Below are 15,896 nucleotides of genomic sequence, written 5' to 3'. Positions count from 1 at the left end.
TAGACAAAAATGATGGGCATTCTTATGATAGATTATTAAACCATACTCTTAGCTCTTATTCTAACCCTCTTCAAGAACAATGTTATTGCCTACACTACAACAAGTTCAAGTAGGGGACCTTACTGAGGTGTTGATCTTGGAGTCAATATCACAATATGTAGCATACCGATTGTGTCCATTTTACTCTTGACAACAGATAATCTACCAGTAGACTTTAAAAGTTTTCAACGATGGAAAAAAAGGTGTTGCTGTTGGCCGAAGTCCTGACCATTAGAATGAAATAAAGCAATATATGATAGAAATTATTTGAAGAAAATTCTGGTGACTATGTTGACACATTACCTGTCCCTTCTCTGGTATATGTATGCAGACAGTAGCCAGCTGAGTAGAGTTACAATAGTCATCTATCTGCTCACAAAGGTCAATGAACTGTCTGGTTTCCAGTGACATGTGACGGGAAGGGTTCTCCTTGGCCCAGAAACATCCAGCATTGATGCTCTAGTGAGTAAAAGATACAGCCATCAGTGAGAAACCAAACTTTTTAGAAAGTTGACAAATACACACGACGGCTCATACTGGTGCAACTGCTGGTACAAATTAGCTAGACATAATGAAATACATGTATGATGAAACCATACAACAAATAAGGGGCAGCAGCTTTTATAACTTTATTGAGTGGTTTTGACTGTGATGTCTTCACTAGGTGATTGGTACTCAGTGTTCTCCCTAAAGGTAACAGGGACGTGGTGCCCTCTTGTAAATTCCGAGCGCACCCTTGCCAGAAATGAAAAAGATCTATTTTTTGAAAAATAAAACAATAAAATGTACCGGGAAAAAAAGTTGACAGTGATTTACAAGCAAAATGCAAGCGTGAGCATTGATCCTGCAGGCTGCAAACGTAATTCTCATTGATCTTGCAAATCTCGCGAGTTTGTGATGTCATCCAAGATCATAAGCCCATGTGCAACTCATTGATGGCAGCCATATTTGCATGGTACAGGCCGTAACGTTAGCCACGGTCCCTCCATAGGGACCGTGCATTAGGTAACCGACTTAGCTGAGTAAACATGCCTAGGAGCTTGAGGGTAACCAAGGACAGCAGAGTACTCTGAAGTTTTTATAGGAGGTTAGACTTTCACTTGTGTATTCCTTCCCGAAGCAAAACGACCTATTTTTAGGCTCGGTCGGATGTGTACCTGTATCAGGCTGAGAACACATATTAAGGTGTTATGGTGATAATTTTGACATCACTGAATAAATGTATGTTTGTCGCTATGTTTTTGTTTTCAAAAAATGTAATCTTCATTGAAATCAGTGAACTGGAATAAAAGTTATGGAGCACTTGTCTCAGATTTCTTTTCCTTTGAGTTTTTTATACGAAAAAAATCTGAAAAAATACGGTACTCCCCAAGTACCACCAAATAACACCATTTTAATCTCTGTTTTTCAAAAGCTCTAACAGCAGGAGGGGGGACACCCCCCTCCTGACCTCCCCCCACGACCGCTTACGCTGTCGCTTGTTGTGCTTCACATCACGTCATCACCCTCTTGTAAAAAAATCCTGGGGAGAACACTGGTAGTGTACATACAGCATTGTGAGTTTGAATCTGATCAAAAATCTACTACCATACTCTTCCGAGTATAAGCCCCTGGTTCGGCAACACTGAACAGCGGTAAAGCTAGGGGAGGGGCTTATACTCGAACAACCCCATATTATCTGTCGTGGACGCTTAATTTATGCTAATTTTATGCAAGATTTTTTTCAACACCACTCGATCGTTATATCACTTTCAAAATCGACTTACACATCCAAACAAATTGATTAAACAAACTCTGGATACAGAAGTGACATTTTGGTGAAATTTCAGCGTCGAAAAAACCCCAAACTTGAAACAAAGACGTCATGTATGCTGCTGATCAACAGTAATGTGAACAGGAATGCATTGCCTACACGGAAAGGCAACTCAATATTCCAGTTGCAAACTGTCTACATCTTGTGAAAACAACATAGCAGTTAAAATTGTAATAGTCACCAGGAAAAGTCTTCACAAATGAAAGGATAATTGCTTCAAACAAAAGAAACAGCATGTTTCAAGTATGAAAACATGGTGGCTGCGAATGAAAATAAACAATGGCTGATGTGAGTGAGACTATTCTATTTAGGTGACGGGGTGAGCAGGGTCAAAGAATCAAGATTGTACTGGGAAAACGTGTCATTTTCCTTACGATGCTGTCAAGGGAACTCCAGTTTCCCATTGTTTTAATATCTTTTAATAGTTTCTTTATTATCTAAAAGTAATTTTACCAAGTTAAATGACCAAATATACTCTCCTAACCTGGTATGTAATTACACAGTGAACAAGACAAGCTAACATGGTATGTAATTACACAGTGAACCATACAAGCTAACATGGTATGTAATTACACAGTGAACCATACAAGCTAACGTGGTATGTAATTACACAGTGAACAATACAAGCTAACATGGTATGTAATTACACAGTGAACCATACAAGCTAACATGGTATGTAATTACACAGTGAACAATACAAGCTAACATGGTATGTAATTACACAGTGAACCATACAAGCTAACGTGGTATGTAATTACACAGTGAATCATACAAGCTAACATGGTATGTAATTACACAGTGAACCATACAAGCTAACATGGTATGTAATCACACAGTGAACCATACAAGCTAACATGGTATGTAATTACACAGTGAACCATACAAGCTAACGTGGTATGTAATTACACTGTGAACCATACAAGCTAACGTGGTATGTAATTACACTGTGAACCATACAAGCTAACGTGGTGTGTAATTACACAGTGAACCATACAAGCTAACATGGTATGTAATTACACAGTGAACAATACAAGCTAACATGGTATGTAATTACACAGTGAACCATACAAGCTAACATGGTATGTAATTACACTGTGAACCATACAAGCTAACGTGGTATGTATATATAATTACACAGTGAACCATACAAGCTAACGTGGAATGTAATTACACAGTGAACAAGACAATTAAAAAGATGCATGTGAATCCCGGATGTGAATGCAGTTTTGTCGGAAATTATTTTCAGGGTCACTGACAGATAATAATGTGATGGCTTGTTCAAACACACATTCATCACAGACAAATTACTCCCTTCTTGATATCAGCATGGAGACCAAACCTGGCCAGTGAACAGTACAGTAATATTTAAACCTTGCATTGTAAAGGCAGCTTGTTTCACTCATTCTCGCAGGCCAGAGCAATAATTTCCGCTCCACTGACCTACGCAAAAATCAAGCTCTGGCAGATTACGCCGGGAAACTGCGGAAGTATGAATGGGGTTAATTAATTATTCATGAGAACATATCATCAGAATTAGCCAATCACGAATACGTTTTACAAAGTCATGTCGGGTCGTAAGCTCCTCATTGTCTGTGTGTACACAATCGAGCTTTCAGGGCCTGAGATCCTCTGGTTCTGTTGCACCTCTTCCGATATATGTTGCATTAAATCCGACAGCTTTCAAATTTTGACTGTTTTTCTGTCATGATCGAGAGCAACGGCGACACCATGTGAATACTATGGCTTCGATAGGTACACAGACTACGGCCATCAACGAACCCTACCCGGTCCCACTGCAAGGTCGTCCCCGTACACTCAGTGTGACTATTTTCGGACGATCTCGGTTCGGACATTCAAAGACATGCTGTTCGTTGTACTCCCTTTGTTCCGTATTGATAGCGTTTTACAAGTCATGATACCGCATATTAAGTCAGGTGACGCTGCTGTCCCGTTTTGAATAGTTAGTTTTTTTCGGTAGAAGCTATTTCGGGCGCTATAAAACTTCGCGAAGTTAACACACCGTACGATCTAAAGCAACACACAGAGACAGCCCATATCCGATGTAAGCACCATACACGTCGAAATATAGTTGCGTCGTCCATGGGTTGAACGTAACTAATTTATCACAAAATTTTTACAAACAGTTTTCTCAACACATCGAAATTGAAAATCGAGGGTTTGAAGTTTCAAAATATCAATATTTAGCCCCTATAATCACATTCCAAATACGACGTCTGATTACTACGCACTCACTATGGAGTCAACAATTTGGCAACTTTGACCCCCCCCCCCCCCCCCCCCAATACCACTTCCGTCCTGTTAACAGTTTTAGGATAACACAATAAAGTTTCGAAGGGTATGGTAATAAGATTTCGTACTGCTCGTTATTTGTGAAACGGCTTTGGGCGAAATTCACTATACCCTGTCCAAAAATTGTCACCTGCAGGTCACACTGAGCGAGTGTACGCATAAGCTTATACGTGTTTGTACCCCGCTGAACTGCAAATCCATGGAACAAACTAAACCAGCTCTCTTGGTTTGATTCCGTTGTAAGCGTAACTTTTGTGATGAATTAATGAAACATAATCGGACTTGAACAACTACGCAATTTCCCGAGATCTGTGATTTCGGCAGTGTTGAGACGATCGGGAGCCTAGCGTACATTTGTGATTTGTATCGCGGAGCACCAGCTCGAATGAAAGGGCCCAATATACCATTCATACGTTTCTAGCTCCATGTATACCCACAGCACGATAAGAAAGCTTTCAGTGTGAACCTTAATGAAGAGATCGATACATAAACGTTTATACATAACTTGTGGTAAAGTAAATTTATGATCAATAGTTTTGACCAACGGGTTTTACACAGCGGTGTTGTTCTACGTCTGGGTCGGACACTGTGCATAGCGAGGCGTGGGGCCAGCTGCTCCAGTTATGCGATACCCTTCGATATAACGCCCGTGAAACACGATGGCGGCGACGGCCTGCCATGCCTGGTAGCATACAGACTTGCCAACGCTGGTCCTTGTGCAGAGAAACCCATCTTTTCCTTGTAAAATAGTTATCAATGGCGTCTTTTTGGTGTGAATAGAGCGGTTGAGTCCAAAATCATTAAACATTTACACATTGCGCGCTCTTCGTCGACAGTGAACGCTGTGTGGTGGTAAGCACCAAGATCAGCTCTGTAACGGGCAATCTGATTGGTTCGTAGGTTTTTCCCTCGACTATCATAGAGCCTTGCAGCAATGCGTGAACGCTAAACGTGGCCAGTGATACCACGGCCGTTTCGGCGTTGGGTGATAAGACTCGCCGAAGAGGGCGTGGTTTACGACGATGATTTCACTAGGTACTGTGCAGTAAAGCGATACTTTTCATTGAAGGAAAGAAGCCAATAAAATGTCAGCAAACTGTGCAAATCACATTCAAGTACCTTAAGAATAGTAATGTCCACTGCCATTATTCTTCATGGGATTAACACTGTCTACTGTGAATAAACAAGAAAACATGCATTTGATAAATTGATTTTGATTCCATTCTATTATTTATATGTCACTATAAACACATACAAAACTTTAATATAATTGCTCTTCCATAGAGGAAATCATTCATCTGAGATGTCAAAAAGAAATAAATTACATTCAACAATCAACATATACTGTGCACTTTCTAAGAGCTGATAGAATACTTAATCAGATACTAAATACATGTACTTCTTGACAAACACTGTGTTAAACATGTATGTTACGGGCTGTGGATAATTAAAACATGCGCACGGTAAACAAAACTAAGTGCATTTGTCCTCAACACCCCCTTCCCCTAAATGAAAGTTTGGAAGTGCGAAAATCCAACCAAGCCTTATTCTTAGAATAAATGAAACTGTGTATCCAAAATGATTGTTACATTATTCTACTCATGCACTGATTCATATCATTTTGTATGTCAAAAGAATGCTTATGTAGCGCCGATGCCGTACTGGCCTGGTACACGCCAAACAATGTAGCTATATTTTGCAATATAGAAATATATTTATCAAAACATGCCAACAATTGTATGAAACATGGACATACATACAGACAGACTGACATACACAGACTGGCACAGAGTGATGACATTGGCCCTCAAGTGTACTTTGGCCCATGGAGAGTGATAAAGATATAACAAACAGCTGAATGTAATGATAAAATAGTTAAATATTATGGTCTACAGGTACTCAGGGTGAATATGTTACAGCAATTTGATTAGTTTCTTTTCCTTTTCTACTTCTGTGATAATTTTGAAGATAATCAATCTGCAAGGCAGTTTATATGATGTATGTATTGACAACAAACAGCAACAGCAAGCTGTTCTTGATTTTTCATTTACAACATTTGACATAGACTGAAATGCATAACATGCAACCAATGTTTACATTTTGCCCATACACCAGATACATGGAGAGATTTCAACATACAATCGTTAACTCAGAAACCCTTCAGGGAAAAGTAAACATTGTTTTCTTCCGGAAGAGCTGGTGCATCCACACCTGGAACAACTTACAAACTTAACCAATTACACAAGGATGATGACACAAGAGACAAAGTAAAGAAATTTAACTGTGGTGAACTTGACTATTCCTTTCAAATCCTTACCTATAACTTGACATCTTTAAGTAATATACACTGCATGTATAATTGCACGCAAAATACAACAGGGGTGGACCATATAGGAGATGTCTTATAGGAGAATGTCAATATTACCAGCATAACTGGTAGTAGCAAATTTAGCACACGCTTTTGGCTTTGGCAGTGTCCACTGTTGTCTTTCCATGCAGCACATAGCTCTACATGGCCACTAGCTGTATGTTGATGGCTATGCCTCCCACTACCCTTCAAAATAACCACAAGGGGATGACATGTCACCCTTCTACACTGAGGTTTCAGATGATGATACATATACATATAACACATATACACAGGGTATTTGTAGTATTATCACATGAACTGGCCCGAATTCCCATCTGTGTGACGTAGAACAGGACGGATAAGAAATCCGAAAACCCCTGTTGTACGTCATCAATCGGAACTTTTTTCTTGCATGGTACCTTTCATACATGCGGGTCATGACGTTAACATAGATAGACCGATTTTTCGTGATCGATACCGTGCTCTCATGACACTTTTTCAAAAAAGGTGACCCGATAAATCCACACATGGAAACATAGAAGGCATGTCCAGCAAAATTTCGAGTAGCTAAAACTATAGCTGTTCCCGAGAATCGAATGGGGATACCGCCGATCCAGTCAAGTTGCCTTGTAAGGCTCAATGTGGACGTCGTACCTGGCGATCCCGGTTGGCGCTAAACCTGAAATCTTCACCTCAACGGTAGTTCAACTGAATAAATGAGTACAGTATAATCTTCCGGAAAGCGACATACAGGCACAAGCATAACGTTATTCGACTAACAACGATAAATTTCCTTCATCATATAAAAAATTCCGTAAATTCTTGCTCGGAATCAAACCTGTAGCACAGCGTAAGGCTGTAGCACTAGCGAAGACATCAACTGTTTAGCTGTATATGCATTGCAGCGCTGTGGAATCCAATGTACTTCGAAAGTTGACTCAGACAACACTCAAAACAGAGTTTCCGTCAAGTAAAATTAGGCTGTATCTACGGGTCGAGATATATATAACTGCAAACATCAAAGACGAAAACATTGACAACCGAGATCGGGATTAACGAGTTGACACCGGCATGGCCGAGACCAGTGACAGCAGCGTTGTGGGCATAAACATGCAATGAGGTACAGTCTGTGTATCATCAAACGGAATCTTTCGCGCTCGCCACGGTCGTAAATTTGTGTGATATTTTGAAAAGCCACGGAATCTCTGAGAATGAGAATTACTGTTTCGATCGTGTCGTTGCATTTACTTCATAAATCTATTTGTAAATATTCTGCATAACTCTGAATACTATGGCTATACGTCGCTAGCACGATTATGTCCACTATACTGATGGCCGACTTGCCTTGGCATCGGTACAGCGCGAGACAATGATTGACAGGTTCACGTAACAGAATCCGTATGTCTGGTTGGTGGAGATACCATTTGATGTAGCAAATTTCAGCTTGATGGGATTTATGAATGAAAGTATCTCCTGGGTGACGGGCCGCTTTACTCTTTAAATGAAAGTAATCCGCGTAAGTAAAACACAAATCGCGACGAAATTCATGCAATTTGTTATGATAATTTTGATCCATTCACGTCAAAAGAAAAATAAGAAGACTGTTCATGTGATAAATATATAATCCCATGGTATCTCTGTTTGACGTCATCGTATACGAGTGTTTTCGCAGAGCCGTACAACTTCGAGCTGAAGGCGAGAAGTTGTGTGGCTCCACGAAAAACAATCGTATACGATGACGTCAAACAGAGAAAAATACCATGGGATCATATATAAGCATTCCATTTTATGTAACCTCATACAGTTGATTTAATCCATAATCTGTTGCCACAGTAAAGTGACACCCCTATTGGCAGAAAGTTGTCATACAGCTGAAAGACTATCAACTAGAGTTTGCCTACAGATTACAAAACTGTGTTGGAACTGAAACGAATGAAGTTTGAATGATTTATGGGTGATTTATGGTGCTTCTAATTTTAATATTCAACATTTATTAGAAAAAAAAAATAAAGGAACATGAGGCCAGGAAGAAAAAATAAATTGTTCATCGGAATCGCCGCTTCTACTTTGGCATATTTAGAATTTTTTTTTTTTTTTGATCGCGGCAAATTCTTACTTCCGCATTACAAATATTTTTAGTACTGCCGCTGGTGGCGCCCTACACTGTGTCGGGTTTTCGCGGGCACGGGATTTTGAATGAGACTTCATTCGTGTTCGGACTTAGTTGACCGCCAACACGTTGTTGTTACGTCTGAATTTGGCGAATCACGACGCAAAGTGGGTCGATTTGGCCAGAAATTTGCTCGTTTTGTCAAGGTTAGTACATGTCACACGAGTATTAATTTGATCGCCAACATTTGACGTGATGGCCAACAGTTAGTTCCAGAGTCGCTATTCAGTGCAGTGTTTGTCTTGATATTATACGTTCGGCGATTTGTTCAACAAGATCATGACAGCAGATGGACGGTGCATCCGATTGAATGAAAATTGCATCGAAAGTATAAAAATTTACGGCAATGACAAAACACATGGTTGCGTCGATGTTGAAGTACGATCTGAATGATGACTATATAACTTCACTCCGATCACAGTACAGTGTTGTTAGACCATTATGTAAAATGTGTATATTTAGACAGTGGTAAAGAGGCCAAAACATGGGGCCAAAGTAAAATGAAAAAACTCAGATGCTAGGTCCCACCAGAACAATATTAAAGGACAATACTGAATTGTTGAATTTCAGTGATTTGCTGCACATTTCAGTTTTATTCTGAAGAATGTTGAAATGCTCAGAATATGTTGTGCAAACACTAACTGTGAATGTAATGGCCTATGTTATTGTTGGGAAATATAGTATTGAATTCAGTTACTAGTATCAGTGTTTCTTGTCTGAGATATTTCTGGTAAAAAGGGAAACAATTATCTTGCCTTGTCTGCATCTGTGCAAAAATGCCAGAGAACCGCGTTTACCTTCGGCCTAAAAAAAATAAAAAAAAAATTTTTCGCTCGCCGCTCCTGGGACTTGGTCCAAAAAATCTGATGAACAGAATTTTTTTTTTCTCTGGCCTGAGTGTCTTTTATTTTATTTTTGTATATGCTTCAGCCTTAATTTTCTAATACCAGGAAAAAAATCTTAATTTGCATCACTTACATTTGCATAATTTATTACTGTAAGAGGGGAATAATCGCGGGTTAAAATTTCGCGCCACTCACACGATCGCGTCGTTGGCGGTGTTTTAAATTCGCGCTCAGCACTAGTTCATCAGCGTTGTCACATACTTGTAACTTTTCCTTTGAAGAAACAAACCGACAAAGACGACGTTTTCATTGTAATAAGTATACTGGTAAGCTACGCTGTCATACGTTGTTCCACTAAAAGGCATGTTGTTGACACCTTTTTCACATTGACTGAAATGACAACACAACGCTCACACCCTGCGGGGTACAAAGGATATTTTTCCTGTAAACAAACCAAAACCGCCAGAACCGTCAAAGGATAGGTCTTTCACAACCGCAAGATGATAGTAAAATTCTCTATAAATGATGAACAATTTTTGACGAGACGTCAGTACACGTCTAGCCGTCGCTTGTGTCACATCTCTCGCTGTCAGATCAACTACAGTACTTCTATTCTACAAACGTCACAATGTCTTCTGGCCTGCTGAAATGGTTGAAGAAGGCTCCCTTGCCGACTCCAACCCAACCCGGTTTGCCTGACCCTAACGATGTTATAGACGTGAAGACCTGTCATCTGCTACCTGAAACCATCGCAGCTGTCAACGAAGAAATCACCGCATCGAGTAGTAGGAAACGAAAGCGCGGTAATTATCAACATTACGACAATGGTACAAGAGCAAAGATCGCAAAGTTTGCTATCGACAACGGTGTGATGAACGCAGCTCGTAAATTCACGAAAGAACTGGGCACGCCGATCAGTGAGAGTACCGTTCGCGGCATGAAAAAAGCGTACATCCGGGCAGTGAGAAGCGGTAAAGAAAACATAGACGAGTTAGCATCATCACGTGGTCGTCCTGTCATGCTCGGTGGTGACCTTGATTCGAAAGTTCAGTCATACGTTCGGCAGATTCGAATCAAGGGCGGTGTCGTTAATTCATCAGTCTGCATCGCCATGCATTGCTCGAGGTCTGCTTCTCCACACCAACCGTAGTTCATTAGCAGAGTTTGGCGGACACATTACTCTGACTGTGGACTGGGCAAAGTCTTTGCTAGGCCGCATGGGGTATGTGAAGCGGAAGGGAACGAAAGCTGTCAAGGCGAACGTCGACGACTTTCCATCAATCAAAGAAACTTTTCTTCAGCGCATACGGAATGTCATTCAGCAGCATTGCGTACCCCCACAGCTCGTCATAAACTGGGACCAGACTGGCGTGTCCATCATTCCTGTCGGCCAGTGGACTATGGAAGAAGAAGGAAGTCGTCAAGTTTCCATCGTGGGTTTGGATGACAAGCGTCAAATTACGGCCGTGTTTGCTTCGTCTGCAGCTGGTGATTTTCTTCCGCCGCAACTTCTATATCAAGGCAAGACTGATCGCTGTCACCCCACTTACGCGTTTCCGGACTCTTGGGACATTTTCCACACAGAAAGCCACTGGTCGAATCACGCTTCCATGATGCGCTACATCAACAAGGTGTTCATCCCGTATGTCGACGCTACTCGATCTCGGCTAGAACTCCCTTCCGACCAGCAAGCCATCGCCATATTCGACGTATACAAGGCACATCGCAGTGAAGAATTGTTGAAAGAACTCAACAACCACAACATTTCCGTCGTCTACGTCCCAGCATCGTGTACTGATCGCCTTCAGCCTATGGATTTAGCTGCCAACAAAGTTTTCAAGGACATCATGAAGCACGAATTTCAGCATTGGTACAGCGATCGAATGTGTACAGCGATGCAAAATGGTGATGAAGATCCGACCTTAGATTTGCGTCTATCAGAAGTTAAACCTCTCCACGCGAAATGGTTGGTGTCCGCCGTCCAGAATGTATCTCAGCGCCGTGATGAACTTGTGGAGGGTTTTTCGAAGGCAGGCATTCTTGACTGTTTCGTTTAGAAATTGTGTGTAACACATGTAACAGAGATCGCATGAAAATTGAAATCGCCGATGTATTGATTTTTTCTTTGAAAAGTGCGAGTACTGGGCGATGGGTCAACTTGCTTGTTATCTGTATCTGATATTTTATTTTTATCATCAGTTCTTGAGTTTCTTTGAAGAATTTTTGCCAGATTTGATAACATTGTAAAACGATGTCTTGTTTTCATAAATGTGAACTGTCAGTGAGTGAGCAAGTTCTGCAGTGTTTTTACAACATCGGCACAGTTTAGTAATAGCTTGTTGTCTGTCTTACTTTTTGTTTTTATCTCTATTTAGTCTGTATTTCGCTATGAAGTAACAATTTTTTTTTAATGTGTAATAAATAAAGAGCAAGATTTTTAATTTCATTTTCTTTGTGTCGTCCTGCTTGCGTGTGTTGTGTAGTGCTTGTTATGAGTGTGCGTAGTGAGGTGTGACCCCCAAATGACCCCTACTCAAGCTCACGATGGCAGTGTAAACAATATTGGCGGCGTTTTAATTTCGCGCACTTGCCGCCGCGCGAAAAGCGCGAAAATTTAACCCCGTGAATAATTTCCCCCTCTACAGTATAGTCTTCCTCCATAAGAATCTAATTCCCCCTTAATTTTCACAATTTTACAACTCAAGTAGTCACATGAAAGCCGACTAGCAAAGGGAAGTACAGTTTATTGCATGATGGCAAAACAACGCATATGTATCTCCACCCCACCACTTTATATGATGCGGTGGCCGAAGCATCCGAACAACTGAACACTTATCCTCAACAGGTCACCAGGTCAGTTAACTTGTGATTGCCAAGTTTGGTGTGCAAAGTACGGAAAGTTCCCACTTATCCATCTGCAAATTTGTAAATTTCCGCTTCCAAACTCTACTGAGAGTTCGATGACTCCTATGGTTTGTCCACACCAAGGGGTTACACACTAACATATGTGTGCTTGTAAAATATCACAGTTTTATTTGTTTTCGCCATAAGGCATGGTTATTCTCGATTCAAACTTTGAAGTAAAGTTAACAAAATTTGTGATAATAGAGGTTTAATCTATCCAAAGGTGCAATTTTTAAACAATTCATTTGGTTGCCTATGGCATAATGAAAAGTTCATACGGTAAGGCACATGGGTCATCTATGACGGCATTTGAAAATGGTGTCTGGAAGTAATCAGGGACGCGTACATCAGATATTTGATGGAAAATCAGCAGTGTCGAACATGATCATCCCCCAAGACCAGAGAAATTAGAATCAATTTTACCCAATAGAAAAGCTTATACGCAAATTATTAGCGGGGTAGCGTGTATTGCTATGGTGATCATCAAAAGGTCAACCCCGCCACGGATAGCTGCGGGCCAACTCAGAGTGAAAATGGGTCTATTATGATGACACAACTTATGTTGGAACTTTGAACAGCAAAATAAACCAAAGTGAGTGTAATTCAAAAATACCATCAGTGACAGTGTGCTCACATTCGGTTTGAATTGGTCCATTCAAGAAATATTTAAACCAGAAAAAGAAGAATGACAAAAGCAAATAAGGTCTCCAACTTAGGTACTGGAGATCATCTTTAAGAACATGCACATCAACTTCTATAGCAATGGGACAAGCAGATCGTACATACATAAGCAAATGTCAACAAAAAGAAAAGGTTGGAAGGGTGGGGAAAAAATAAAGAGAGGGATAAAATGTACAAGGGATCTGGTAAAAAGTAATGCTACCTCATCAATCTTCTGGACCCTACCCCCTCCTAGATATCAAATGTTCCATCCCTTGGTATTGACCATGTTTACAATGGCCAGATAGGAGAAAATGTGGAGGGACCCTGTTACAACCTTGGGGATTTTTTAATCAATGCTATGAGTGATATCATTTGAATGTAAACAGCACTTAAATTAGTTACAGATAGTGAAATGCCTTCCACTGTGGAGGTGATTACGACATCTGGAATTATCCTGGATCCAAATTTCACATCAGTTCTTGTGTGTCTTACACGGAAATGTTGCAAAAATTGATCCGCAATGAAAAATTTACCTCAGCTTTGTTTTCTGGATCACATTTACTGCAAATTGATACCAAATATGACAAAATTATGTTCACAGCCTCTGAAGCGGGAGAGGGTCTTATACTCAAGCAGGGTCTTATAATCAAACGAGTACAGTAATACATTAAACTTCCAAATAACTTCCATACTCATTGTTTTCAACTGCCACTAACATTAAAAAACTAAATTCGAAGGCTGCAAACGCGTACGTCCTAGCAGCAATTGGTTTCTTTCCATTTAATCCACCCCTCAAAGATCTACTAGTTGATCCCTTGCTTGTACCATCGGACATAGCACAGAGTCACGTGGTCCGATACACGTTTAGGGCCCTACCTTTCTAATGCTTACAGTGAATCTCGCCATCTATCAAACAACCAGTCGCGACGCAGCTCCGCGATTTGGCGGTTAATTTGAACTGCGCACTTTTTCTGCGCAGGTTGCCAGGAATGCTCATGGCGGATTGAGCTGTACGATCATATAAGTGGTATGAGTTAGGAATCGATGGAATTCTCGAACATCTGTTAATCTGTCTGTCTAATTCAGGCAGTATGTATTAAAGAAAGACGTTGCCTTTATGTGGACGATGCATGATATTTGTACATACGACATCGACCTATTTTATATGTCTACGAATGTAATACGTTGATTTCCAGCTACTCGTTACGTACCGATTCTTTTCGAAATTGGCAAAACCGTCCTAGACAGCGATTTACCTAACCATTAACAGAAATTTTTTTTTATCATCCTTGTGCTACGAAATTGTGGAATATGGAACCGGTACATCCATTAAGACTTGTAAAATTTTGCAGTAAAACTCTGCCTGTACGGTGACTGGTTTCACCTATAGAGCTGCAGGGTGTGTGGACGGAATGTTGGGCGACAGTTGATTTTAAGCGCCAGCGCTCCGTTTTCCATATCTGCGATTGTTCCTCTTTAGGCCCCTAAATTCCAAATTTTTCTTACCAGACCGGGTTCGGACCTTATTTCGCACCTATTCGCCAAAGGATGTCCCGATGTTTGTTATTTTCGCTGATAAAACTCGTATTTCGATAGACATGTGGTAGTATCCGCCGTGTTCAGCTGTGTTGCCACGTCCATGCTTAATATTGTCTTTTTTATGAGCCACAAAGGTGAAAAAATCTTGTAATTGTTAGATTCAGATCATAAAGCAGATCATAAAGCAGCACGATTTCAAAAATAGTGTGCGACCTTCATCTGAGTTTGTTCAGCACAAATCCGAAGTAAGGTAAGATTTGATCTTGTGACCATTGAGGGCGCTTCTTGGCTGCATCGGTAGGTGAACTGAGTGCGGGAACTGTTTTGACGAATTGGCATAGCCGTCCTAGAAAAAGAATGCGGTAAGGAAGTGGATTATTTGGTCAAAACATAATCTGTTATGGGTTCAGTGCATTTTCGACTCTGGACACAAACGTTTTGCTGCTTTTTACGGTCGATGAATAGATTATATCGCATCGATACGATCGCGAGTCATCTCCCATGCCTGCCAATTTTGGGGGGTTCTTGATGAGGTAACCATTGATTTGACCAATGTAGTTATTTATAATGTTCTGTTTTCGGACTGTGTTGATTTAGAACGCGAAATGAAATCATTTAAGGTGAAAAATTCCACGACAAACGAGGACATGTTGAGTGCGAAAATGGCCGCCATATATTTGAATTTAATATATGCAGACCCCCCACGAACGGCAAATGGATTCTATTGTTCTCGCGGAGCTGCGTCGCGACTGAACAAGCAGCCGTGCCTTAGCACCCAACCCAAAGTCTACCGAAATCCGATGCCATTCCTCAGTAACTCCCAGGGCATAACTTTATGAGTCATTTATGTCGTCAGTAAGAATAAGAAACTCTAGTGATCTTGCTGTTACAACCATGCATGTTTACCACGGTCGCTTGTGGTTCGGTACACGGCGCGCGCGACGGCCGCTGTAAACATTGAAAAGTCCAATGCATACAGCGGATTTCGCCGTGTATCGAACCACAAGCGACTGTGCCCGAAAACAAATTTCCATCACCTGTCCATGGGAGTAAACATGTATTTAGATAGCAACCACGCTAAAAGAACTTTTCTATCATGAAAATGCTAAGGTAGTTTCGAACTTACTTTGTAATGTATTGTCTGCAATATGGACGGTCAATTAGGATCCAGCTCACACCATCCCTCCTCTCCTCGCATCATCACTGATCATGTGAGGCATGATGCCGAAACTTTGTTAAGAAAACAACGCCCCCAAGGAAAAG

At 40.7% G+C, this 15,896-nt stretch overlaps 1 protein-coding gene across 4 annotated transcripts in view; it reads right to left on the bottom strand.

The window, feature by feature from the left end:
- LOC139147082 (uncharacterized) overlaps positions 1 to 15,839 on the bottom strand; it is a 78,297-nt gene extending 62,458 nt beyond the window's left edge. For 3 of the 4 annotated variants that reach the window (XR_011555630.1, XR_011555631.1, XM_070717943.1), the window contains exons 1-3: positions 15,760 to 15,839; positions 5,282 to 5,335; positions 343 to 498 (exon numbers count right to left, since the gene is read on the bottom strand). Coding sequence is in view for 2 of the 4 variants with exons in the window: in XM_070717943.1 (XP_070574044.1) it covers positions 343 to 498; positions 5,282 to 5,308 (183 nt within the window). In the remaining 2 variants the exon portion in view is untranslated. Of the gene's footprint in view, positions 1 to 342; positions 499 to 5,281; positions 5,336 to 14,600; positions 14,732 to 15,759 lie in introns of those variants that run through there. The other variant, XM_070717944.1, reaches the window with a different exon arrangement.
- Between the last annotated feature and the right edge of the window lie 57 nt (positions 15,840 to 15,896).

This window comes from Ptychodera flava, chromosome 13 (assembly GCF_041260155.1).
Source record: "Ptychodera flava strain L36383 chromosome 13, AS_Pfla_20210202, whole genome shotgun sequence".
NCBI lineage: Eukaryota > Metazoa > Hemichordata > Enteropneusta > Ptychoderidae > Ptychodera > Ptychodera flava.
Note: the sequence above shows the minus strand (reverse complement) of the source record. Positions and strands in the feature narration are given on the sequence as shown.